The sequence below is a fragment of the Neodiprion pinetum genome, chromosome 3 (assembly GCF_021155775.2).
Source record: "Neodiprion pinetum isolate iyNeoPine1 chromosome 3, iyNeoPine1.2, whole genome shotgun sequence".
Taxonomy (NCBI): Eukaryota; Metazoa; Arthropoda; class Insecta; order Hymenoptera; family Diprionidae; genus Neodiprion; species Neodiprion pinetum.
This window is the reverse complement of record NC_060234.1, coordinates 39,026,650-39,051,178: the sequence shown is the minus strand read 5'-3', so window position 1 is coordinate 39,051,178 and position 24,529 is coordinate 39,026,650. Positions and strand designations below refer to the sequence as shown.

General features: G+C 44.7%; 2 protein-coding genes across 4 annotated transcripts; one reads left to right on the top strand and one right to left on the bottom strand.

The window, feature by feature from the left end:
• Positions 1 to 777: 777 nt before the first annotated feature.
• nompC (no mechanoreceptor potential C) lies at positions 778 to 23,356 on the top strand. Of its 3 annotated transcripts, XM_046616763.2 has the most exons (15): positions 778 to 1,241; positions 1,480 to 1,581; positions 4,305 to 4,406; positions 4,505 to 4,621; positions 5,933 to 6,133; positions 7,191 to 7,574; positions 8,064 to 8,384; positions 8,642 to 9,869; positions 11,908 to 12,083; positions 12,157 to 12,585; positions 13,428 to 14,454; positions 21,791 to 21,909; positions 22,027 to 22,175; positions 22,358 to 22,514; positions 22,671 to 23,356. In XM_046616763.2, exons 1-15 carry the CDS (start codon positions 915 to 917, stop codon positions 22,875 to 22,877), a joined length of 5,046 nt encoding a protein of 1,681 aa, XP_046472719.1. In that variant the 5' UTR covers positions 778 to 914; the 3' UTR covers positions 22,878 to 23,356. The 3 variants fall into 3 exon arrangements, with proteins under 3 accessions (XP_046472719.1, XP_046472717.1, XP_046472718.1); XM_046616761.2 differs by lacking the exons at positions 21,791 to 21,909; positions 22,027 to 22,175; positions 22,358 to 22,514; positions 22,671 to 23,356 and adding exons at positions 15,136 to 15,249; positions 16,723 to 16,990; positions 17,381 to 18,091; XM_046616762.2 differs by lacking the exons at positions 21,791 to 21,909; positions 22,027 to 22,175; positions 22,358 to 22,514; positions 22,671 to 23,356 and adding exons at positions 16,723 to 16,990; positions 17,381 to 18,091.
• LOC124214481 (pancreatic lipase-related protein 2-like) lies at positions 22,582 to 24,479 on the bottom strand. Its single transcript, XM_046616764.1, has 5 exons — positions 24,371 to 24,479; positions 23,846 to 24,246; positions 23,408 to 23,759; positions 23,108 to 23,315; positions 22,582 to 23,004 (listed from the first exon to the last, which is right to left on the bottom strand). The coding sequence occupies exons 1-5, from the start codon at positions 24,402 to 24,404 to the stop codon at positions 22,968 to 22,970; spliced, it is 1,032 nt and encodes a 343-aa protein (XP_046472720.1). The 5' UTR covers positions 24,405 to 24,479; the 3' UTR covers positions 22,582 to 22,967.
• Positions 24,480 to 24,529: the final 50 nt, after the last annotated feature.

The following is a 24,529-nucleotide window of genomic DNA, read 5'->3' as shown; positions in this document are numbered from 1 at the left end:
TTTGAACTTGACTCATCGGTGAAAAATAGCGGCGCGAACAGAGATGCAAAACATGGCGAATCGCGCTCCAGACGAGGATGGAGGGCCGCCGTTCTTCGCGTGGCGTGTCGAGCAGGTCTCCTAGTCCTGCGCCGGAAGTCGCGTGTTGACGGCAACCTGCCCGCCGCCCCTTATCCCCACCGCCTTCTTACGATCCTATGCCAACGTCTCGGTGTCGGTGCCGACTGTGTCCGTGTACGATGAAATTTGCTGCATGCATAGGTCGCCCACAACCCCAGAGGCAGCACTGCGATTGGCTGATCGGCGCCATGACGAGCTTAAAGCCACCCTCTTCTGGTGCGAGCGTCTTCAGAAAGGCGAGGACGCCCGCGACGCTAGCATCGTATCCTAGCTCTGGTGCTCGCCTGATGTTGGACGAGTGATTTATGCGGGCTTTTTGAACATCGGAAACCGTCCTTGTGAGAAACACAGGCTCGGTCCATTTTTTTTTTACATGGAATAAAATTGTTACTTGGTTAAATATTATCTTCTCGATTTCCCCTCGTTATAGTGCTTTGTGATCTGTAACACCTTTAAAAAGTGATTTAATCTTGGTAACGTTTCTCTGTGATCTGAGTGTTCATGGAATCGACGTGGTGAACGGACGGCGCGTTATTTGCCAAGGTTTAATCCCTGGTTACGTGGCTTGATGATTAAACAACGCGTGCACATTTCAGGCGAGTTAAAATCTAGCCGAATGATGACATGAATCTTTTCTAAAATACGTCACGATGAAAATCGGGGGTGCGAAGCCGGCCGGATCGCAGCGATCCATTTGATCGATAGGAAATGATTGAAATGATTCCTTGGAATTTTTTATTCGGATCGAACACCCCTGTGACATGACCCTGCCCCCTCGAGGATCGAGATAAGCTATGAGCAGCTCGAATAAAAAGCCTTCGGGCAGTAGAGACGATAAGAAGAATCCCTCGAGCAAGGAAGACAGCCCTGCGGGTGGCAAAGATGATGCTGGAGCCAGTGCAACCGGCAGCAATGGGGGTAGCAGCGCCGAGCCTCAGCAGCCTGGGAGCAAACCAGGATCTGCTGGGGCAACGTCCAGGGAAGCGGCCCAAAGACTTTTGGGTCTCGCTGCACGTGGCGAATGGGCCCCGGTTGACCAGCTCCTCAAGTCCCTGGAAAAAGCGGCGCAAGGTGCTGGCGAAGAAGGAAATCCGACACCGTTAGCCGGCGTCATGGATCCGGTAAGTTTTCCACTTGTGCCAAAAGTCCGTGACTTGGAAAGGGTCGAAAAGAATTCGTTTCGGTCGAAATAACCTAGTCTTCGAATCGGGAATAGATTGACTGAGCAGAATTCATTCACCAACGAACAGAATTTTTTTTCCATGGGGTTACACATTCTTTTACTGTCAGAAAATCTAGCTGATTGGAAAAAATCAGTGAATATCGAACACAGTACGAACTTTTCAATTTTTCTTTCAGACGACCGGCATGTCACCGCTCATGTACGCTGTGAAAGACAATCGAACAGGATTACTGGACAGAATGATAGACCTTGGCGCCGATGTTGGCTGTCGAAATAACGTAAGTATCATCAGAAACTTTGTTTAGTTAAATCGAGTTCAAACGCCGATGTCGGTCTGTCTATTCCTTCGAGTTTTCAGGTTTCATCTTATAACTTGAATGTTTGTTCATATCGTTTTCACGATGTTTTCAACTCACGATCAGCAGAATTCAGAATAGTAGGCTTCTCGAGAAATATAGTATCACGGAAATCAGATCCCTCAAGAAAATGTGGCTGAGCTTTGTTGGCATTAATTACACGAAGTCAAACATCGCAAGCTCGCGATTCCTGCAGGGCCGTTTTGTGCGTCACGTCCGTTGTGAATTTATAACAACGGACCCCAATTACAAGAATGGCGAATAATTTCAGCACGGCGTGAAGGTCTGCTAAAGTTATAAAACGATGCCATGCGACCTCAAAAGATTTGCAAGCCGTTCGAGATCGACGCCCATCGCGGGGGGTGGGCTTCTTTATCGGTGAACGTAATCGCACCACTTTTTTGACCCACTGACTGACCGGCCTACTTAATCCTCCCGGCCTTGGCCTCACTTCACGCAATCTTGTACTACCCCTTATTCTAAACCCCAAGTCTAACATGATTTCTAGTCAACTCATTAACAGCATCGAACTGTGTCTGTACCTTCGTCTATTTATTATTGACTTTTGCACTGCGAAATACGGGCAAAATCAAAATATGCAATCAATTTGAATGACGGCCTTGAGTTGATTTTTATTTTGTAAGTTTTCACTTTCCAGAAATTGAAGTAACCAGCTTAAGTGGAGTTTCACGACTACATGATTTGCTTCTTCGATAGAGTTACAGCACGACAAAAAAGGCCTCGACTATTCCTTCACGATTTTCTACCGCGGGATCTTTTTTTCCCGGATGTGCTTTATGCGGATCTAGAATTACCGATTGGCGTGAGGCTCGCTTTCCACTTTCAGAGTAGTTTTTTCTATTTTGGCCTATATACCCTCGGAAGTGTGTTTCAGACTCACGGCTATACAAGCCTGGCGTGAAATATTCGTTTTGTGCCAAAGCTTCACTAATAGTCAGTGAAATGCAAGGATTGATATATAGCGTGTAATTTTACGCTCCATTTAGGGAACGTATAAAGGTACCAAAATTTTGGAAATTAAAGAGCACAGACGAGGGATTAATCGCGATCGGTATAATTTCGCACATTTGCATACATTCCCTTTAATCACACGGTCCCTTTGAGCCGCTCTGTACAGTCACTTACTCACTTTGAAGGCCTTGAAAACGGCGATCTAAACTTGGCGTGCCCACGGTTGGTTGGCGCACAGATCTTCATCGGACACGAGCCAAGGGTTGCTAATTCTGTGCTCGATTTTTGACCGTGGCTACCGTGTGAGGTGCTTGAACAATACCCAATGTATTATCATTCGCGAATGGTCGTGCCGCTGCAGTGCCTTGTGATTATTTTTATCCATAGAAAATGATACTCGATAAGCTTGCTTACGTTGGTCAACTTTGTTTGGTTTTCTCATTCTTATTGGTTGAACATAAACTAAGCGTTCGGAACACCTTGGACACATGCAGCACCACGGCCATAAAGCTCTGTTAGATTTCGGACTTGAACCGCGTGACGAATAACTTATACGTGCGTGTCAGACGTTATACATCACAATTGTTTGCTTTCTTCTCGGAAAGTCGATAATGCAGCGTTCTCTGCTACGAAGACGATGTCTTGAGCATGGAGAGAGAAGGGAGCTTGCAAGTTCCGTATGAATGTTAATTTTGCTCCGATAGCTTTCCACGATTTTCGTGGTTCATTGGGGAGTTCTAAGCTCCAGCTACGTAAAATCGGCGTGTCATGATGTACAACAATGATGCAGCCCGAAGTACTGTACACCCTGAAGAGTTATTCAAGGGGATCGGTATAACCTACGCGTTTGTTTATATCGATCTTTAGCTGAGCTCTAAGCACCGCTCCCTCGTGCCCGACATAATTTTCAAATTGCATGCTAATAAACAGTGATTGGAATGAGGGCTGGTTGCTACTTTCAGCTAATACTGGGCGCGGTAAAATGCAATTTACTCCCGTATTCGCCTATGGCCTTATGTTGGCTGCCTTCGCGAGTTATGACCTTAGCTGAGCCTTAGCTCCGACTTACAGCTACGATTACGCGAATATTACGATCGTGAAAGAAAAAATATTTTCTATTTCAAGATTCTTCGTCCTCACTTGCCACTGTTTGTTTTCCGTAACCAGATACTGCAAATCGCTGCAAAGGCATTTACATACGACAACTTATCACGGTATCTTCAAATGTTTTACTGGCTCTGGTTAATCACCAAAACTCAACATGACCAAGAACAGAGGTCACGAAAAAATAATTAAACCGCGAAACCAGAATTCTTTCAAGTCTACCTCATACACTCAAGATATAGCGCGTGATTCGGTTGAGTAATTAAAATCGATACGAAGTAAACGAAGAGGCAAATGGCCAGCAGAAGTTTCATCGTTAAGAAACTAGGTGAAAACTTAGGCGATACCTGTTATCCACCTTGAAAACAATATTTCGAGTTGATTGAAACGGAACTAGAAGCGTGCGCCTAATCGCCAACTAAACGTGTTCGACACTAAACTTATACCTCTTGCATAATTACTTGTCTGGTAACCGTTGGATAAGATTACATTCATTCCCCATCAGGGTTCAGACTACGTACCCTATTTACATTTACATCTGATTATTAACTACTTCTCCATAATTTTAGGACAACTACAATGCCCTTCACATATCCGCCATGTTCTCTCGAGAGGATGTCGTCAAGCTACTCCTTAGCAAGAAAGGCGTCGACCCTTACGCTACAGGCGGGGTACGTGGATTCTAATCGCTACTTGTTTTTTTTTTATTTGTTCGTTTGTTTTTTGATTTAATTGCGAAACTTTTCCATTCAACCATTGCTGTCTACAGGCCAGACAACAGACCGCCGTTCATCTTGTGGCGTCTAGACAAACTGGAACGGCAACATCTATTCTTCGAGCACTTCTTGCCGCGGCAGGAAAAGATATCAGACTTAAAGCCGATGGGGTGAGTACAAAGATTTGGTGTACAATAGCATTTACGCATAATGTCCAATGTCACTCGCTGTCAGCGTCGTTAGCATTGAATCAGTGACGGTGACAATTGAAAAAAAATAACACCTCGGTTCCTGCAGCTAGTTACTGTTTATGGTAACTTTTCGGTATGTGGAACTTGGAGATCTGCTTGTTTTGGACGAGGGAAAAGTTTCAGGAGGAAGGGATAGTTTAATGCATTCCTTTGTCCAACGTTCGATCCTACCGGGTGAACTTCTGGTGATAGATAGATGACGGTGTTCAGATCGCGGGACTGCCATCCCCCGGGGGTGGCCCTGCACCTCGCGTGACCTACGGGGCCGCCCTGAGGTATCGCAGCCTGGCACCGACGCCCACCGAGTCTTGGTCCGGGCCTCCATAATTCTTCTTTTAGTTTTACTCAATTTTTACGGAGGTTGATGCTCGGGAATTTCCCCTACAAATTGTGCATTCAGGATATCGATTCCCCGTCACGATAACGAGCTAATCTTAAGAGGACAATCCAGATTGCGAGTATGCGTATAAGTAGATAATACTATATCAGGAGAAGAAGTGAGCTTTAAATGTGCTATGTAAACGCTGTTGATGTCGCGTTTTCGTCGCGTTTTAGTCGCGTTTTAGTCGATCGAATATCATATTCGCGGATTCCGAGCTGCAAACCACGAACTCGAGTTAGTCGCGATTCGATCGCTCGGAAGCCTTGTCTTTCCGTGACGTTTCTCCTTTGTCTTGTTGCTCTGTTGTGATTTTGACAGTACAGCAGTTTGTTCAAACGATTCGATTAAACCCCACTCGTCGTCACTCCCGACTGCAGGAACAAAAAATTAGCACACCGATCAGTTCTCACGCAATAGAGATACAATGGCGGTGTTTGTATGGTACGACAAGATGAGGGTAGCTGTAAATTTCTACCGCTAAAAATTCCGGGCTTAACGAGACGTTCACGTCCACCATTATGAAGCTATGTCGACGAAGACGTCCGAAGATGGTGACCGTGCATCGGATAAATCGGAGACCATTCACACCACCGACTTCATCCATCGGAATCGGCTTCAAGCCGCAGTCGGAAAGAATTGGAAAAACGTCAACAAAACTACGTTGGAGAACACCGTGTGTCCTGACGAGGTTGCTACCATTGTTCACTCGGAATGAATTTACCATTGCCTGATTTTGGTCGCTAGTCGCATTTCAGTCCCAACTATTTCGTAATTTCCGTGAAGCTCTACGGCCATTTAAAACGCTAACTAGACACGCGAATTGATGGAAAAAAAACATCTTCTTTCAGAGGGGAAAAATTCCGCTACTATTGGCAGTTGAGGCGGGCAATCAATCCATGTGTCGCGAACTCCTCGCCCAGCAAGCCGCGGAGCAGCTTCGAGCCACGACACCGGCTGGGGATACCGCTCTTCATTTGGCCGCCAGGAGAAGAGACGTAGACATGGTCCGCATCCTCGTCGACTATGGAACATCCGTTGACATCCAAAACGTGAGTGTAAAATCATTTTTCGATTGATTCAACAAATTCAAACAATTCGTAATCTCGGACGAGCCTTTCGTGTCACGCATTTCGTTATCAACCCTGCTTTAAATCAGGGTGCAGGTCAACAGATGAAGTTTTCTACCATAAGTACGAAAGATATTTGGCTTGTGCCATAGTCATATAACGTATAACCGTGTACAACTAGGAAGTGGTTAGTTTTGACGTGTCCCTGAAACCAAACCTTCGGCAATGCATCTTGGCGGAACGAAACTGATTCGTTGTCACATCGTTACATAATGAAAACATATCCGTTTGCACCCTTTGAAATGTCGAAACAACTGGGGACGTTGACGAAGCACCGTACCGTGGCATTGCGGGGGTATGTGCTCACATATAATAACAAAATTAACGACTTCTCACCATCGGTCAAGTGCGTCATGGAATACGTAATCAGTGAAGCTATGGTGGGAGGACTCCATAGGTGGGCTGTATGCGTAATGTATGAGGCTAATTGTCGCAATGCGTCGTCGACGAGGCCGGGCACAACATTCAGTCGACGAAAAGCTTCGGGTGACAAGTCGGCTGCCACTTAAAACCAAGAGAACGTCTTTTTCGAGGGAACCGCGTTCCCTTCTAATTTTAATCAGGTGTTCTTTATCGTTACCGTTGTCTTTCATCTGCTAACAGTCCTCTGAGACACGATAAAACTAATTCCATCATTCCGCGTAAGCTTCTCATTAATTTACACAACTGTCAACTGGTCTTCATTTAATCTTTGTGTGGTGACTTAGATGAGATTTCTTTTCTCCTGATGTACAGAACTTTGATATTTACGAAATTAATTATTTTTGACGTTTAATTAAACTTTCGTAATTCATAAATACTTATATTGAACGTTGGCGGTGAAAAAACGAAACCTGTTATTATGGCGTACGTGATACGCTGATACCGTTTCAAAGGGACCTAGTTAATTTATTACGTAATTTACAAGAAATGGAAGTACAGGGGTTGGTCTGAGTCTCGGTTAATTATAGGTGGTGATTTTTGTGCGTGCTTTTTCCAGGGTGAAGGTCAAACTGCCCTGCACATCGCAAGCGCGGAGGGCGATGAAACGCTCGTTAAATATTTTTATGGTGTCCGAGCCTCGGCAGCGATTACTGACCATCAGGACCGAACCCCCATGCACCTTGCCGCCGAAAATGGGCATGCCTCTATAATCGAACTCCTGGCAGACAAGTTCAAGGCCAGCATCTTTGAAAGAACGAAGGATGGATCGACGCTGATGCACATCGCGTCGCTCAACGGTCATTCGGAATGTGCCACTATGCTGTTTAAAAAAGGGGTCTACCTACACATGCCTAACAAAAGGGGAGCGAGGTCGATCCACACGGCGGCAAGATATGGCCACGTAGGGATCATCAGCACGCTTCTTCAACGAGGTGAAAAGGTAAGAATTTTCATTTAGTACGTTTACCTAGACACCATTTCCTCTCTCTTCGTGTTGCGAAGGAGAAAAATCACTGATGGAATAATCAATCGCGAATGGATCACGGGCACTTCGCTTACCAAAGAGTGCGCATAGTTAGCGAGCACCTTAGGAGTTATTTCGTTATGAAATTAACGTGCGTGTTCACCAAGCGTTAACAATGCTCCAACAAGATTCCTCGTCTGATAAAGTTTCGTCCAGCTGTAAGCGGAACCGACTCGATCATCGCCGACAATGTCCATTCCTCAGATAAAAATCACGAATCCAATAACTGTCTACAGCCGATAATCACGAATCGGCTTACAGATGGTTTGGACAAAATGATGACATTACCAATTTACAAAATTTATCGACTCCGTTCAGGAGTGGCACAAAAAATGAGCGCTTCGGTTTGCTTGCCGTTATCCACGAGCGCATTGATCGCCAGTCGAAATCTTCGTTTGTTCACAGGTTGACGCGACGACGAACGACAACTACACCGCTCTGCACATTGCGGTGGAAAGTGCCAAGCCATCTGTGGTAGAAACGCTGTTGGGCTACGGTGCCGAAGTCCATGTTAGGGGTGGAAAAATGCGGGAAACACCGCTTCACATAGCCGCGCGAGTACTTGATGGAGACCGATGTGCCTTGATGCTTCTCAAGTCTGGTGCAGGACCAAACCTAACCACTGACGACGGACAGACTCCCGTTCACGTAGCTGCAAGCCATGGGAATCTGGCCACTATGCTGCTCCTTCTCGAGGATGGAGGAGACCCCATGTTTAAGTCAAAAGTAGGCCGCAGTCAAACGTCAGACGGTTTAAAAAAATTGGACGCGAATCGCTTTGCTTTCACCCTTTTCTTTACACCATTTTGAGTTGCGAGTGCTGCACGACTGTCATGTACTTTACTCAGAACACACGCACCTCCGTCATGGGTAATTATTTACGTTAACGTTGAATCGCAGTGCGCTTCGTACGTCACGTACGACGCTCGCTTCTGTCATCTTTCACGATGTACCGCAGAATGCATCTTCTGTTCATCCCGCAGAACGGTGAAACGCCGCTACATCTGGCCTGCAGAGGATGTCGAGCGGACGTAGCCCGACACTTGATCGAGTTTGTGAAGGAGAGGAAGGGGGTTGAGGTGGCTACGGCTTACGTGAACAGCGTGACGCATGATGGAGCGAGTGGTCTCCACTACGCGGCTCAGATCGAACCCTCTGAAGTGGCGAACCTGGGCGATGACCGTGCCGTGGTCCGGGCGCTGCTGGAGGGAGGTGCGGACGTTTCTCTCCAGACGAAGCAGGTCCAGGAGACGGCGTTCCACCACTGTGCCTTGGCAGGGAACAACGAGGTCATGTCTGAGATGATAGCCCACATGTCGACGACCGATGTTCAGAAGGCCTTGAACCGGCAGAACTCCATCGGCTGGACGCCGTTGCTGATAGCAGCACATCGAGGCCACATGGAGCTAGTCACCAACCTTCTGGCCAACCACGCGAGAGTCGACGTCTTCGACCACGAGGGTAGGTCGGCGTTGCACCTTGCGGCGGAACGGGGATACCTCCAGGTTTGCGATGCTCTTCTGGCTAGCAAAGCCTTCATAAACTCGAAGTCCAGGGTGGGCAGGACGGCGCTTCATCTCGCTGCGATGAACGGGTACACCCATCTGGTCAGGTTCCTCGTGCAGGACTACAGCGCTGCCATCGATGTCTTGACCCTTCGGAAGCAGACCCCCCTGCACCTTGCCGCTGGCGCCGGTCAACTCGAGGTCTGCAAGTTGCTCCTGGACCTCGGTGCCAGCATTGACGCAACTGATGACCAAGGCCAGAAACCGATCCACGCGGCCGCCATGAACAACTACTCTGAAGTGGCGCAGCTGTTTCTTCAGAGACATCCGAGTCTCGTGATGGCTTGTACTAAGGACGGGAACACGTGCGCTCACATCGCTGCTATGCAGGGTAGCGTCAGGGTGATCGAGGAACTGATGAAATTTGATCGCCAGGGAGTAATTTCCGCAAGAAACAAGCTCACCGAGGCTACGCCGCTCCAGCTTGCTGCCGAAGGTGGTCACGCCGAAGTTGTCAGAGCCTTGGTCAGGGCCGGTGCGTCTTGCGCGGATGAGAACAGGGCCGGATTTACGGCGGTTCATCTGGCCGCTCAGCATGGACACGGGCAGGTACTGGAGGTCATGAGGTCGTCCCAGTCTCTACGAATCTCGAGCAAGAAACTGGGCGTTACCGCGCTTCACGTGGCCGCGTACTTCGGGCAAGCCGGTGAGTTGTAGATTGTGATTTTCTGATAAAACACAAACTTGCTTAATAGCGAGTCTAGATTCGCAACGCTTTTGCTGATTCATTTCACCCTTGGATCTTGATAAGACGTGAATCATTCTTGACGACGGAGAAATAAAGGTGAACGGAAAATCGAAATTGATCGCAGGGTGAGAAGGCACACTGTTATTCACTTCGTGACTAACGTATGACATAGTAATTTGTTTGGTCCCTAACTCGTTCTGTCACATGCGATTCTTGCTGTTCCATTTTCCCAACTGTCAACGAGTGTTAACGTGCCAGTTACTCTTTCACCTCTTCCGCTTTACGATCGGAAACGAAATGTATTGCGAATAAGCTCTCCCAATTTTCGAGACCACATCTCACGCGGAATTAACAAGGTCCAGATCATTTCGGACAATCGGCATCCTGAGTGACAAATGCAATCGATGCAACCTACCAATTCTGTCTTACTATAAGAATACCCCTGCTGCTGCATAAAAAAACACTTAGTAAACTGTCGTGCTATGAATTCAAGGTTTCTTTCGAGATCTGGATCAGAAGATAACGAGGCGAGTAGCCAAAGAAGGTTGATTGACCTATTAACCAATATACCAGAATAGCTTAGGCTAATAATTTCGGCCGATGTTAGTCAAGGGTAAATCAAGGGGGAAGGTGGCCGAAGAAAACGGTTCTCGCTCAGGGTCGGCTGCTCATCTTGTACCGAGTCGAGCAAAGGGGGACTCATGCGGACTTGATTTCGCGTGACGACGCCCTTTCGACGTTCGTTCGACCGCAAGGCGAGCTTTGGTCAAGGTCACCTCGCACGCAATCTAACTATTTCGCGGTCTGCCAAAAATGTGAGTGCCAGGATGATTTACCGGAAGTGGGTGTGCTCGGCTATACCGGGTAGCGTGTCAGGTATGCGGAGACGATAACAAATTAAAAGAAACTTTGGTTATATTCATACGTATTTTTAATTCAAGCTTGACGTTATAACCAATGGCTATTGGATACCAATATGCCTATACTTATCCCCGTCTATAAACCGCGACGGAGTTAACGTTGCGATGTACATTATTCGGGATTTACTTTTTAGGTGGAAAGTCATGGCGATAAAATTTTAATGTCGAAGTTTTTACCTGTGAAACTATAATAAATGCGGTATGCTCGGAGATCCAAGATTAGGCTCGTTGGATTTTACAAGTTTCCTTAATTACGTAAATAATCGAGATTGTTTGTTACGACCGGATGATCTCACGACACTCCGAACGGCACGCAATACTGGGTGTAAATTTTCTACAGTAAAAAGCTCAGCTAAGGATAACCCATTCAGAAATTCTTCGTGTTATTCTTTCTTTTCCACCGATTATTGGTTTTTAACCGAAACGGTGGACGGACTTTATAATAAAAATAATTAAAATACTTATTACAAATGCCATGAATTAGATTTAATTCAATACAGCAGATTGTCGCTCATACAAAGAATGGTGAATCGAAAACCCGAAAAATTCCCAGAGCTGAAGCGTAGAAATAAACTCTGACGGCCGAGGAAAGAAGCAACGAGATTAAAATCTGTAATTAGTGCATATTTATACCAACTGTTTTCCATATATATCTTATCCGCAATATCATCGTCTCTGCAACGTGAAATTCCCTTTAACGTGCTCCACCCCATGGCATGCCCCCGTGATAATAGCCTAACTTTTTTATACCCCACGTTTCAAAACTTGGTTAGTGGATTTCTAGGTTAATTACTTTCCCCTTAATATGCCATTGATTAATACGATTAACACCCTCGTGAAACGATGCGCACGTCAGACCGTCACGAAGTCACCGCTATCCATTACACGGTTCAAATGAACCTTTACGAAGTGGTAATCTCATTCAATTATTAAAAATTCGTAATATCTTATACTAATCACTGTTCAAGGCAGCGCAGTGATACAGCGCCTCACTATTTATTCCAATAATCACAATGACTATCAATGCTATTTCAAACGTTCGCGATACCATCAATCCTTGTCATTTCATTTCGAAGACACGGTCAGGGAGCTGCTCACCCACGTCCCGGGAACAGTAAAGTCTGACCCACCAACGGGAGGTTCACTCGTTGGAGAGTTGGGGTCTGAATCTGGCATGACGCCATTGCACCTGGCCGCTTATTCCGGTAACGAAAACGTCGTCAGGCTCCTCCTCAACTCCGCCGGTGTCCAGGTAGGCCTCAATCTGTCAGGGAAAAGCTCGCAACTCTTTCACCAATTAACGAATGCTCGTCGATTGACTTCAGGTCGAAGCTGCCACAACGGAGAACGGATTCAACCCTCTTCACCTAGCCTGCTTTGGCGGCCACATCACGGTCGTTGGGTTGTTGCTCAGCAGGTCAGCGGAGCTTTTGCACAGTGCAGACCGGCACGGAAAAACCGGACTGCACATCGCCGCCACCCATGGTCACTACCAAATGGTGGAGGTCCTGCTCGGTCAGGGTGCGGAGATAAATGCAACCGACAAAAACGGCTGGACACCGCTACACTGCGCAGCCAGAGCTGGCTATCTGGATGTCGTGAAACTTCTGGTGGAGAGCGGTGCATCCCCGAAGAGTGAGACCAACTTGGGAAGCGCCCCGATTTGGTTCGCGGCATCCGAAGGGCACAATGACGTTCTCAAGTATCTGATGGAGAAGGAACACGATACTTATGCGCTTATGGAAGATAGACGGGTGAGTATCAGTGTTTCCAAAGGATTTAGAAAATCCTTGTTTTAAAAACTGAAATGCGGCCAGGGTTTTTCTCTTAGGAAGCGATACATCAGTCTCGTGATATTTTAAAACTAGACACGAGCTTACCATATCACATGAGGTTGGAAAACAGCGCAGCTAGATCTCGTGCTATTTGCTTACCTTGCCAAAGACAATGGATAATACGAATTAATATTAGTATTCGCGGTTGACTTTTGCAAGTAGTATTATAGTTCGGATTGTGGGAGGTCTGATTGTAAGATTTATTTAACCAGGCCCCGAGATCAAAAGGTTCGAAGTTTAGTTTCTACAAATGAAATTATTTTCAGACGAAGTTATTGAATTTCGAATAGCGATTTGCTTTCGATCTTGTTCGGGATGCCTTTAGGATAATTCGTCGTTTGTAGAATCGGATACGAAATCGAAGCATTTCTGCGTCTTACTACATTATGAACGTTGGTAATTTAGCGTAGGAATATGACCGGGTTTTACATATCAATTCTGGCATCAGAAGCACAATGTAGATAAACGTATGGCTGAATATCACGCTTATACTATCTGAAACGTGCCCGTTGAAGAAGTCGATATTTGAAGAAGTAAATATCAACCGTAACGTTTTGCCGTCACGCGATATTCTTAACTAATCTGTCGCGCGGATAAATCCTTACTAGAGTGATCTGACAGACAGAACTAAATGGAATTGTGAATCTAGTACAATGTGCTATCTGAATGTAGTCAATAATCGTTAGAGCTAATTTGTCAGTGCCGTATCTTGTCTAGCCAAGCTTGAAAAAGCACGTGATGACCGTTTCTTGCTCTTCTAGTTCGTCTACAACATGATGGTCTGCAGTAAGAACAACAACAACAAGTCGATAGAAGAGTTCGTGCTAGTTTCTCCAGCGCCCGTAGATACGGCTGCCAAACTGTCAAACATATACGTGAAATTGTCAGAGAAAGAGAAGGAAAGGGCGAAGGATCTGATAGCGGCTGGTAAGCAGTGCGAATCGATGGCTACCGAGTTGCTAGCCTTGGCAGCCGGTGCTGACTCGGCTGGAAGGATACTGACTTCGATGGACAGAAGAAACGTCGAGTTTTTAGACGTGCTTATAGAGAACGAACAGAAAGAAGTGATCGCGCACACAGTGGTCCAGCGTTACCTTCAGGAACTCTGGCAGGGAAGCCTGAAGTGGAACGCCTTCAGGACGATCTTGCTCTTTATAGCCTTCCTCGTGTGCCCGCCGGTTTGGATAGTGTTTGCACTGCCACTGGGACACAAGTACAACAACGTGCCGATCATTAAGTTCATGTCATACCTCACGTCCCACATATATCTGATGGTGTTTTTGTTGCTAGTCGGCATAACGCCCATATATCCAGTCGTGCGCGGTAACTTGATGCCCTACTGGTACGAGTGGTGCTTGTTGGTTATGCTTTCGGGACTTTTACTGTTCGAGCTAACGAACCCGAGTGACAAAAGTGGTTTGGGATGGATCAAACTGGCTGTGCTTTTGTTCGGAGTGTTCGGAGTGGCTTTTCACCTGCTCGGTCTCGCTAGGATCGTTAAGGAAGTGGAATGGCCCACTCTGTTATACCTGCGGAATCAGCTCTTCGCCATCAGCTTCCTGCTCGCCTGCGTACAGATTCTCGATTTCCTGTCGTTTCACTACCTCTTCGGACCTTGGGCCATCATCATCGGTAACCTGATGAAGGATTTGGCTCGGTTTCTCGCCGTTTTGGCAATCTTCGTCTTTGGATTTTCCATGCACTTCGTCGCCTTGAATCAGGCTTTCGAGAATAAACCGCTTCAGCAAATTCTTAACGAGAATTCCAAAAAGGCTGCGTTTTCCGATGGTAAGTGAGACATGACATAAATGCACAAACGGTACTATAATTAATTGATATTTTCCAGCATAAGCAACCGCTTAAGATTTCAAAAATCAGTACCTTTTTTTATCGATTATTCAAATACTTGCACAGATTCCGTCAGTCGTTAAATTTTTATGAAATTCCATAACTTTTGTGCTTATCGTACAGCCGTCCGATTACCAAAATCTGATAGTCAGTAGTTTCAGTTTTCAACTATACTTCTTTCAAGACATGTGAAACAGGCTTACCGCAAAAATTTGATCATTAAAGCTGGCAGAACTCACGTCACTGAGCTAGGCTCAAGTGGTGAAAATTTAGAAATTATTTTCCTCGCCACGTAAGCCTTACAGACTTTGGTATCAGCATTTTTAACGAATTTGGTAATATATTCCCACGCGATAACAGGCGTGTTGACCTTCACATACACCTCGCTATGATTGCCAGCAATGTCATGGAGCGAATAATCATGTAAATATGTACATACATATACATACCTATGTATTACAGGTATCTAACAAGCGAGAGAATCTAGGGTCGAAATTAACGAGTGACTAGGGAACAATTTTATAGTCTGGTAAAATTACGAGCTTGTACAGTTGAGATTTTAGTTTACACGAGTTAAACATTGTCCTGGACCGAAGGGTATAACAAACTTGATTGTAATAGGTTTGTTGGCCAATTATACAGAGTGGATGACGGACACGCCGGCGTCAGCGCCACCCAGACGCTACGGGCGATACAAGAAAAAAAATGAGTGTTGTGACGATAGCAGTAAAGATTGTAAGTTTTGACGACTGACGATGCTGAATTCGTGATTGAATTCTACATATGAACTCGTGAATGCGGAATCCCTCCTCGATGTCGTCTCGTCTGCGTTGCATTTTGTCGGTTTTTTTTCTGTGTGCGTGTGCGTGTGCTCATTATTGCCTGACACATACCTTGGACTGTTGCCTGCGCCACTGCCCGGCGTTACCCCGAGAGTATCGATACGGCTTGGAAGCTCCCGAATAGCCCCAGTGTGAAATGCAGGGTGCCTTTTGTGAGCTCTACCAAAGTCGGGATACTCTTCCGGGTACTTTTTGTTTATACTTGATTTTGAGTGTTTGACCACTGCAGCCGGAAACGGAGATTTTCGTGTGCAAATCGTTGTTCATGCATTTTGTATCGACGTTAATGTTTTTTGTGTGTGCGTGTGTGTGTTTTTACGCATTTTGGTAAATCGAAATCATTTTTATACTTTATTTTTCCAACACGCCCGAAATTGTTATATGCCAGACACCGCGTCTTCTACTTAATGCATTTTCAGGCTACTGCGACTGGAAACAAGCTGTGTTTATGAAATTTTTTTGAAGATCTGTGATTCCAATGCATGCCATCTAAAATGATCGGTATTTTCATACCCATTTGCCGATGAAAAATTGAGTACATGAAAAAAGCATATTGAATGAATCTTATACTGGAACAATAATCGTGTCTGACATTTCGATCCTCGCATGCTGCAAAGCTCTTGCCAAAACGCAGCCTCCGTAAAGAATAAACAATATTGAAGACATCCATGGCATGGCCTGAATGTAACATCCATCTCGCTATCGTGATCCCAAGTACAATAAAAACGTATCCACTTTACAGGAATTTTTTTTGTCCGCTTTGCATACGTCTGGTTGAGATGTGCGGAGTCGTTGAAACTGGAATTTAATCATTTTTTTTTCCCAACCTGACGTGATTCCAGGTTGGTCTATCGTGAGTCATGAATCCAACCATTTCCCACCTACAACCGAATGCCTTGCCATAACCGCAACATGCCTTCGTGTGTGTTCTGTGTCGTCCGCGATGTTATACATACACGCATTTACTTGACACACGATGTTGCAGCCTGAAGTTTGACAGCGCATCACCTCGTGTCACATGATATTAGCAATTAAAACAATCAACACGTGTGTTACATTACAACGTGTACCTTCAGCAAACGTTGAAACGTTTGGCATATGATATAACAGTACACTGTACACGAAACGGCCAACAAAAAGCCAACAATGGTCACAGCTCCGCTCGTGTGTTTCTTATTGTTTTCCGTTTATTTGTTGGTTTACTTTATTCATGATGTCTTCTTGTTGAACGGTGTTGATTAATGACAATGGCTGCTCTGCGCACGAAAAATGCCCAAGCATGGCAATTACCGTAGCATGAGCATGACCACGTTGCGTAGCGCACCCATGTAACCCCTAACAAATTCAACGTTGAATCGGATTCCAGTAAAGATGAGTCCAGTACTAGCCTTCGAGTACCTCTTCTTCGCGGTCTTCGGTCAGACCACTCACGGGGAGCTCAAGGTCGAAACAAAGCAGCCCGAATGGACCTCGGTCCTCTTCAAGCTGGCCTTTGGGATTTACATGTTGGTCTCGGTAGTGGTGTTGATTAATCTACTTATCGCCATGATGAGTGACACTTACCAACGCATTCAGGCCCAGTCAGACATTGAGTGGAAATACGGACTGAGCAAACTGATAAGGAACATGCACAGGTAAGAGATGGCAATCCGTTAGTTCGACATCGAGAGTGGGTTAAGTATACGAATTAAAGAGTACCTACTTCTGCAGTCGCTCTTATCTCTGCCTCTCTATACATACTTATCGTCTCGCTGCTCTAGCGCGCACTTTCTTTGTACCTAAAATCGCTGCGCAATTGCATCGGGTGCAAAACCTTGATCAGAGCGCTACTATATAATGCGCGGCATATTTTCCCGCGACGCTTGCAATACCTTTTCACCTTTATCTCGGGTAATCTTTGAGTGTCTTCTCTCTTTCTCTCTTGCTCTCTCCTTTTTTCCCTGTCGCTCTTTGCCGCGCTCCACTAGCGAGTGAAACGTACTTTTGGGCGCAATTTACGAATGGGAGGACATTTATTTTTCCAGAACAACTACGGCACCGTCGCCGCTGAATCTGCTGACAACATGGATCGTGTACTTCATAAAACTGTGCCGACAGCGGGCTGCGAAACGCAAACGACCCTCCCTTGTCCACATGATGGGGCTTGGTCGGACTGGACGAATGTCTCCACGGTCTAAAATGGGTGCAAAGTGGTTAGCCAAGGTGAAGAAAGGTCAGGTGAGGCCAAAAGACAGCGTCGCATTGTCGGTCGTTCATCTCAGCCCGCTTGGGAGCCAGTTGTCATTCAATAACGCGACCAGGATTGAGAATGTCGTCGACTGGGACGCGATAAGGAAGAAGTACTTAGCTCTGACGGGAAACGAGCCGGAAAAAGAAGTCGAGAAGGATGAAAAAGATGACGAGAATGAGAACGAGGACGAAAATCGACCGACGGCTTCTAACGCCTCAACAGTTCCAGCCACGGCCTCCACACCTCCCATATAATAAAGCTCAACTTCGCTCTAAAACAGACCATGGGTGAATATTTTTCTACCGCTCATTGGAATCGATTTTACAAATTTGTGGTCTACGTGCGAAGAGCGTTCGATGGGTGCCCTGAGAGTTTTCTTTTCCAATTTTGCGGCAACTGTTTTTTACTCCGTCTACGTACTTACGCGAATTTACACATTCAACGTCAACATCGAAGACGACCTTGAAAAAACTGACTGCCACTTCGTCTTCTCGTCAAATCCTCCAAAGAAGTATGTATGTCCGATCAGGCATGTGCCGGTAAACGGTACGTAGTGTTGGGCTTTGTGGTGCATGTAATATCATGTAAAATATTCCATACTCCATTTGCCTTACAGTGTTATCGTGAAATGTATACCACTATACCAGAGAATTTGAGATTATCGAGAGAAAACGTACATATTATAACGATATGTATTTGGTCGAAATAAATGTGCAACGCCTGAAGGCTGATTTTTTTAAGCATGTGTGTAGCGTTCATTGCATTTTGCGGTTTGCGTTTTACGTTAACCTTCCGTGTCGATCCGCATCTTCGACGAACAATGCTCTTAGTCTATAGTTCGCATTTTCGATAGTTGTGGCAAGCCATGACCCGCTAAATACATTATACTCATAGGTTTTTTGTCATACGTATATTTTTTATCCTCATCCGTCCTCACGCATGACGCGTTATCAATTTATAACATCTCGCTGCGTCCCGGGAATACGAAAATGTTATTTTGATTCGCCGTCTCGAGCATGCGATCATCGTGACACCCGAAATCATGACCACCATGATTCTCATGGTTCTGCTGTACGAACATACGTATGTATAATCGTATACATCGTAAGTTTTTTGATTTTCATAGCTGCGTTCAGAGTGACTTTGGAATGTGCCTCCATACGTCCACTGATAGCCATGTACCTGTGTTAGCCATTGAAGCGTCTTAGCCCCCATAGATTGAATCTTCTCCCTAGATTCCCGCTCTCTGTTTACATAGCGTAGAGTTTGCCCTATAAGATTAGAGCAGTGCATGAGCACGTTCACAACCAGAATTCATTCCAATTTTCACAAAAAATTTTGACCCCTATTTACAGTCAAGATGCACCCCATACTGGCCGTTGAGCTACTATTCTTCGCCATCTTTGGGCAGACCACTCACGAACAGTTCAAAGTCGAAAAGCACCAGCCCCCGTGGACGACGATCCTCTTCAAGTTGGCTTTTGGCATTTATATGCTGGTCTCAGTTGTTGTGCTGATTAATCTTCTCATTGCTATGATGAGTGACACCTACCAACGCATTCAAGCTCAGTCCGACATTGAATGGAAGTACGGATTGAGCAAACTCGTCAGAAACATGCATAGGTAAGGAAGTATTGCTTTAGAATGGAGAGCTACGATTGCCGATGGAACAGCGTAATTATTAGTTAACATTCAACGATTATAATATACCTACTCTTAATTCTATCTCAACTTCTCACCGATACTTGACATCAACTACTAAATTTTTTCAGCTTCAATATGGCGTTAAATTATATTCAAATCCGCTCAACTACGAACATCTTTCGCATTCCAATCTTTTACAATTATATCTTTTAATTCTACTCTTCGAAAAGCACTCGCATAATGCCTCTGCCTAACACTCTCGGCTAATATTCTGTCATCGATTCGCTAATTTTACTGTTCTCTGAACCTGAATTCTCTTCAACTCCGGAATCCGGATAAACAACTTTTCAACTTACTCGTCTCTTTTTTAGTCTTCTTCATTGACAATCTTTGAATTTCTTGACCAGAATAAACATGGCTCTGTTTCAGAACAACGACGGCACCGTCTCCCCTGAATTTGTTGACTTCCTGGATTTCTTATCTCTATAAACTCTGCAAGAATCGAGTAGCCAACCGAAAACGTCCGTCAGTTGTTCACATGATGGGCCTGCAACGGACGGGTCGCATGTCGGCTCGTTCCAAAATGGGAGCAAAATGGTTGTCGAAGGTGAAGAAAGGCCAAGTTGCCCACAAGGACAGCGTCGCTTTGTCCGTTGTGCATCTGAGTCCCCTTGGAAGTCAATTGTCCTTCAGCAACGCGGTTAGAATTGACAATGTCGTCGACTGGGACGGAGTGAGAAGAAAATACCGAGAACTCGTTGGCGAAGAGGCGGAAAAACCCTCAGAGGAAATCAAGGAACCCATGGACAGTGACCCGCTGCAGGCGGCCTTGACGAGATCGTCGATTACCGATCAAGTATTTACGTCCGATCAGGCGCCTCGAATATGAGATCATATAACTTATCAGCTACTTAAGACGGAGGAAAGGGTTGCAAGATCATTTTGGAAAGGAATATTTTTACTCTCGCCATCTTGTCATCTTCCTAGAAATAAAGACTTGATGAACATCTTACAGACTTCAAAAAGTCATCAACCTCAGATCAATCGCAGGACAAGACTAACTCACATAGGTACCTTATTTCGGACTGTCTTGCTACGCTCATCTCAATGCGCATACTTCAATCAATTTATTCGTAAGTGTCAAACTGACTTAAAGTGCCAGATAATTCCCAGGAATAGCAAAGACGACTCCAGAACATTGTTGCTAACGCATTTGAGCAAGTGTACAAGTTTTGAGAATCACACTACGAGGTGAGGTGAGGATTTAAATGCTTTTGAAGTAGTAGAAATACACTCCTTATAGATCTTACAACCCCGATTCCCACACGCCATATCCGTAGTGTAAAATGAATAATATATATATATATATACATAAAAACTGTAATGTAATGTTTGTACCAATTGATCTAAGTAATCAACTTATAGTAAACTAGCGTAATTACCATCATTGTACAATACATACATTATATACATAATTGCGTACGTATTAACATAAGTTTTGTCAAATAAATAACTAGACCCATGTAATCCCTTAAAAAATCCACCTTTTCCCGAACTTACCAAGTATTAATGGCTGATGGAAATGTTATTGTGATCATCCGTCGACGTCTAACATCAAATATGTGGGTTAGTCACACCTTTCATCTTAAGCATTCGTAGACTGATATAGTGCACATACGTTCTGCTCACATCCAGTTGTTTGAACAGTATCACACCGTTGGATTCAACGTTCGCGGCTGTTCTTTTTCATAAAAAATTCCCGGTACGGTTTTTTGATGATAAAAAAAAGTCTTGCGAGTTGAACCGACGATGTTGGACCAGCCCTGAACATACCCAAGTTACTCACCTGACCAACCCTGACCAGTATTTAGATCCACGAAATTAGATAGGATTTCATGTTGAATCGAGCATGTGTATATTGTTTATTCATGAAGGCACATCATTTGAATGTAAACCCTTCAAAAATCATCATTAGTTTTGATTTTTTTTTTTTACAAAGTAGCGAATGAATGCGTAATTCTGGAGTTTTGTGATTGGGATAATCGAGAACCAACTATTGACGAATGGTTCTGAATGTTGCTAACCACGTTTGCAAAATGACATACAACGCTGCGGCGTCGTGTTGTTTTGTTATAGACTATTATGAATTGCTTGAACAAAATCACAGCATGTACCAACAAACCCAGTTAGAAATAACACTTTGAACATGGATTGTATGTGTGTCTGCATCATGTATGAAACACTCCTTAGAACATCCCAACATCCCTATAGTTGCAAGTCACGAGTTGATCTGCACCAAAATGTATTTGTGCGAGTAGCGATCGCTGGTAAACCTAAACCACTATATATATATGCCACTATGCGTAGTTTGTTAGAAGAAAAAAAAGTAAATTATAGCCATAGATTAGGTATATACCACTCCTAGAAGTATTGCAATTTATTTTTAAAGTCGTTGACGCAAATTTATATTTTTGTATTGTGAATGTTGAATGAAAATAGCCTGTCTTGCGATCATGCCGACTATCATGAGCCAGACTAAAGCATAATATTCATCTTCCAGTTAAAGCCAGTCCGCTGTTAATGATCGAGAACCTTTTCTTCGCCATCTTCGGTCAGAAGGAAAGCGAAGCCTTCACGATTAACCAAGGCCAGCCCGAATGGACCAAGTATTTCTTCAAGGTACGTTTTATAATTCGTTGCACGCTGAGTCATTCATCGATTCATCGAGTGTCGTTTCACAAAAACTACATACTTCTCATCAATTTATCTATGTTTCTCCTTCTTTGTGTTGCACAGACATCCTTCCTCCTCTACATGATGGTGACGGTCATCGTTCTGATAAACCTGCTAATCGCCATGATGAGTGACACCTATCAAAAAATCACCGCCCAAAGCGATCTTGAGTGGAAATACGGACTGAGTAAACTCATTCGAAGTATGCAAAAGTGAGTAAATCATTTTAGCACAGAGATGTGAATCGTGGGATATTCTTCGTATGTTCACGGGAAGCAAATTCATTTTCTCAGTACTGTTATTGGAACATAAAAAACTATCTAGCTCTTTTAAAAATCACCGATTCCATTTTGCTAAAGGGAAAGATTTCTGGTCTTGTATCTTTGCGTTACAGAACAAGCACTGCTCCATCACCTCTGAATTTAGTCAGCGCATGGTCCTTTTATCTTTGGGGCGTTTTTAAGAAGAGAATGGCTCGAAGACAAAATACGAGAAGATATGCACCCAGATTCCTTGGCCGGTATTTCGGTCGATGGATGACTCCGTATCAGGTATACGAAACATATTCCGTTTCGAATTCATATTGTCGATGATAACTGTAAAAATACTGTACAACAATTTCTACGAATCGTTTCCGCAATTCAAATTTATTTTATTGTCATTATCGTTGTTATTTAATCTATTAATACCAACGTAATTATACTCAGGAGGCAAACGTGATGCCACTACACAAGGATAACATCGATCTCGGTATGATGCACGGGGAAACAGCAAGTCAGTTGTCATTTGAACAAAGGCCAACAATCCTCAACGTCGTTGACTGGGACATTGTTCGCCGGAAGTACAGAGTCCTCTTCGGTGGTGAGATCGAGAAACCGTCCAGTGAGGACATGGACGAATTGGACGACAATTGATTCAATAGTGGAAGTTTCACGCATAAACGGGAACACGCAGTTGTACCAACAATAATTTCTTCTTAAACGGGTTCAACATGAGACTATTATTCAATCATAATCACACGTGATTCCTGAACACTTATACCTATACATAAGGAGAATAAATTAAGAAATTAAAGATTAATCGTTGTTACAGGGACTAACAATTACTTATTCTGGCCTATAATTTCTCTGCCTAGATTCCTTGCCCGAAAGGTTGCTGAGAGTTGGTTCTCAGGTAAAACCTTCCACGTGTCTCCATGTTCAGTATTTCTCCCATGAACACTTGTTTACCCTGATCACTGCAACGTCCCGAAACGAATTCTCCCCAACTTTCACAACGTATGGACAAGAATCCTTCCGGCCGAACGATGGACTCTGACATGTACTGGTGTGATCTGGCATGGCTGCAAAATTCTAAACAGCAAGAAATCCGATCACCAATATACACAGCAGTATCCGAAGAGTAAAAATGGATCTCAAGGACTCTGTCAGCTCAATCTCCTTACGAGAAGCTATCGGTGGACATCCGGGCTGATTGAAGGTTCCCCCATTGGGATAAAAGTCGGCGTGACCAATGGATGAGACGAACCCCAAAGTGCCGGAGCAGGTGTGAATTACGTCGACGAATTCAGCGTCCGTCGGATCCAGACGGTCTCTGGGATCGATGAGGAAAGGGGCCTCGAAAGCTGGACGAGCTGGATCCAAACCTGTCACTCGTCCAACTCGTCCTGACACCATAGATCCAGCGACACCCGCAACATGGGCGCCAAGACTATGTCCCAGGATATGTACGTTCGAGAGGGAAACATTGCCGTGATCCTCAAGGAAGGCCAGAAGTTTTCCGAGATGCTCACCCACCTGAAATAATGTGGAAAAACGTTATTCTACGGTCACACCCATGACTGTTTAATTGCATGTGTGCACAGATTTCATTCTGAACTCACAGGTCGGGTCAACTTCGCGGAGGTAAAATACTCTCGTCCAGCAGGTGACGACCAATCGACGAAGATCAGGTTGTAGTTTCCACTGGCTAGGTAATTTTCCCGATAAGAAATGTACCACCGGGAGTCAATGCTGTCGGTCCATCCGTGAATCATCACTTTTGTTGGCCATTCGGAGTCGAAGGAAGACTCCACCACGCTCTTGACGTCTCCGACTCTCAGTATCTGAGCCGTATCTGTGTTCCCCTTGGTAAAGAGATAGAAGGCGACCTCGCTTTCAACGTTTACAGTCAAATTGACGATTTTATCCAGCGGAAGCCCTTCTTCTAAGTAACTAATCTGCAGTGGCGGTGTTTCAGGGAGGATGAATTCGGCGCTGAATGTACCGGCACCCCTGGTCGCCACTTGAAAATAAAAAAAAGTTTATGGAATTAATTGGTACATTCACAATCAGTCTAGAAAGCTTTTCTACCAGTGAAACTTTCTCTTCAACGATACCCTTATTCGGAAAAAATTATCAGACTTTACCCGGAATGAGGACGAAAACCAAAATTGAAAGCATCGCTCCCAGAAAGTTACAAGACCTGGATGACAATGATGATATTCTGGCCAAGTGTACTAGCTTCAAATTGATGAGACAGTTACCTAACTAATGATAGTAATTTTTTATAGTTATTCTCATTACTT

What these genes read in the sequence shown, in the direction of transcription:
- nompC (XM_046616761.2), top strand. Translation starts at nt 915, where the DNA reads ATGAGCAGCTCGAATAAAAAGCCTTCGGGCAGTAGAGACGATAAGAAG. An exon ending in TAGCCGGCGTCATGGATCCG is followed by an intron (nt 1,242 to 1,479) that starts GTAAGTTTTCCA and finishes TTTTTCTTTCAG; the next exon opens with ACGACCGGCATGTCACCGCT. An exon ending in TCAGACTTAAAGCCGATGGG is followed by an intron (nt 4,622 to 5,932) that starts GTGAGTACAAAG and finishes ATCTTCTTTCAG; the next exon opens with AGGGGAAAAATTCCGCTACT.
- LOC124214481 (XM_046616764.1), bottom strand. Translation starts at nt 24,404, where the DNA reads ATGCTTTCAATTTTGGTTTTCGTCCTCATTCCGG. An exon ending in GGTTTTCGTCCTCATTCCGG is followed by an intron (nt 24,247 to 24,370) that starts GTAAAGTCTGAT and finishes TTTATTTTCAAG; the next exon opens with TGGCGACCAGGGGTGCCGGT. An exon ending in AACTCTCAGCAACCTTTCGG is followed by an intron (nt 23,005 to 23,107) that starts GCAAGGAATCTA and finishes CCTTATGTATAG; the next exon opens with GTATAAGTGTTCAGGAATCA.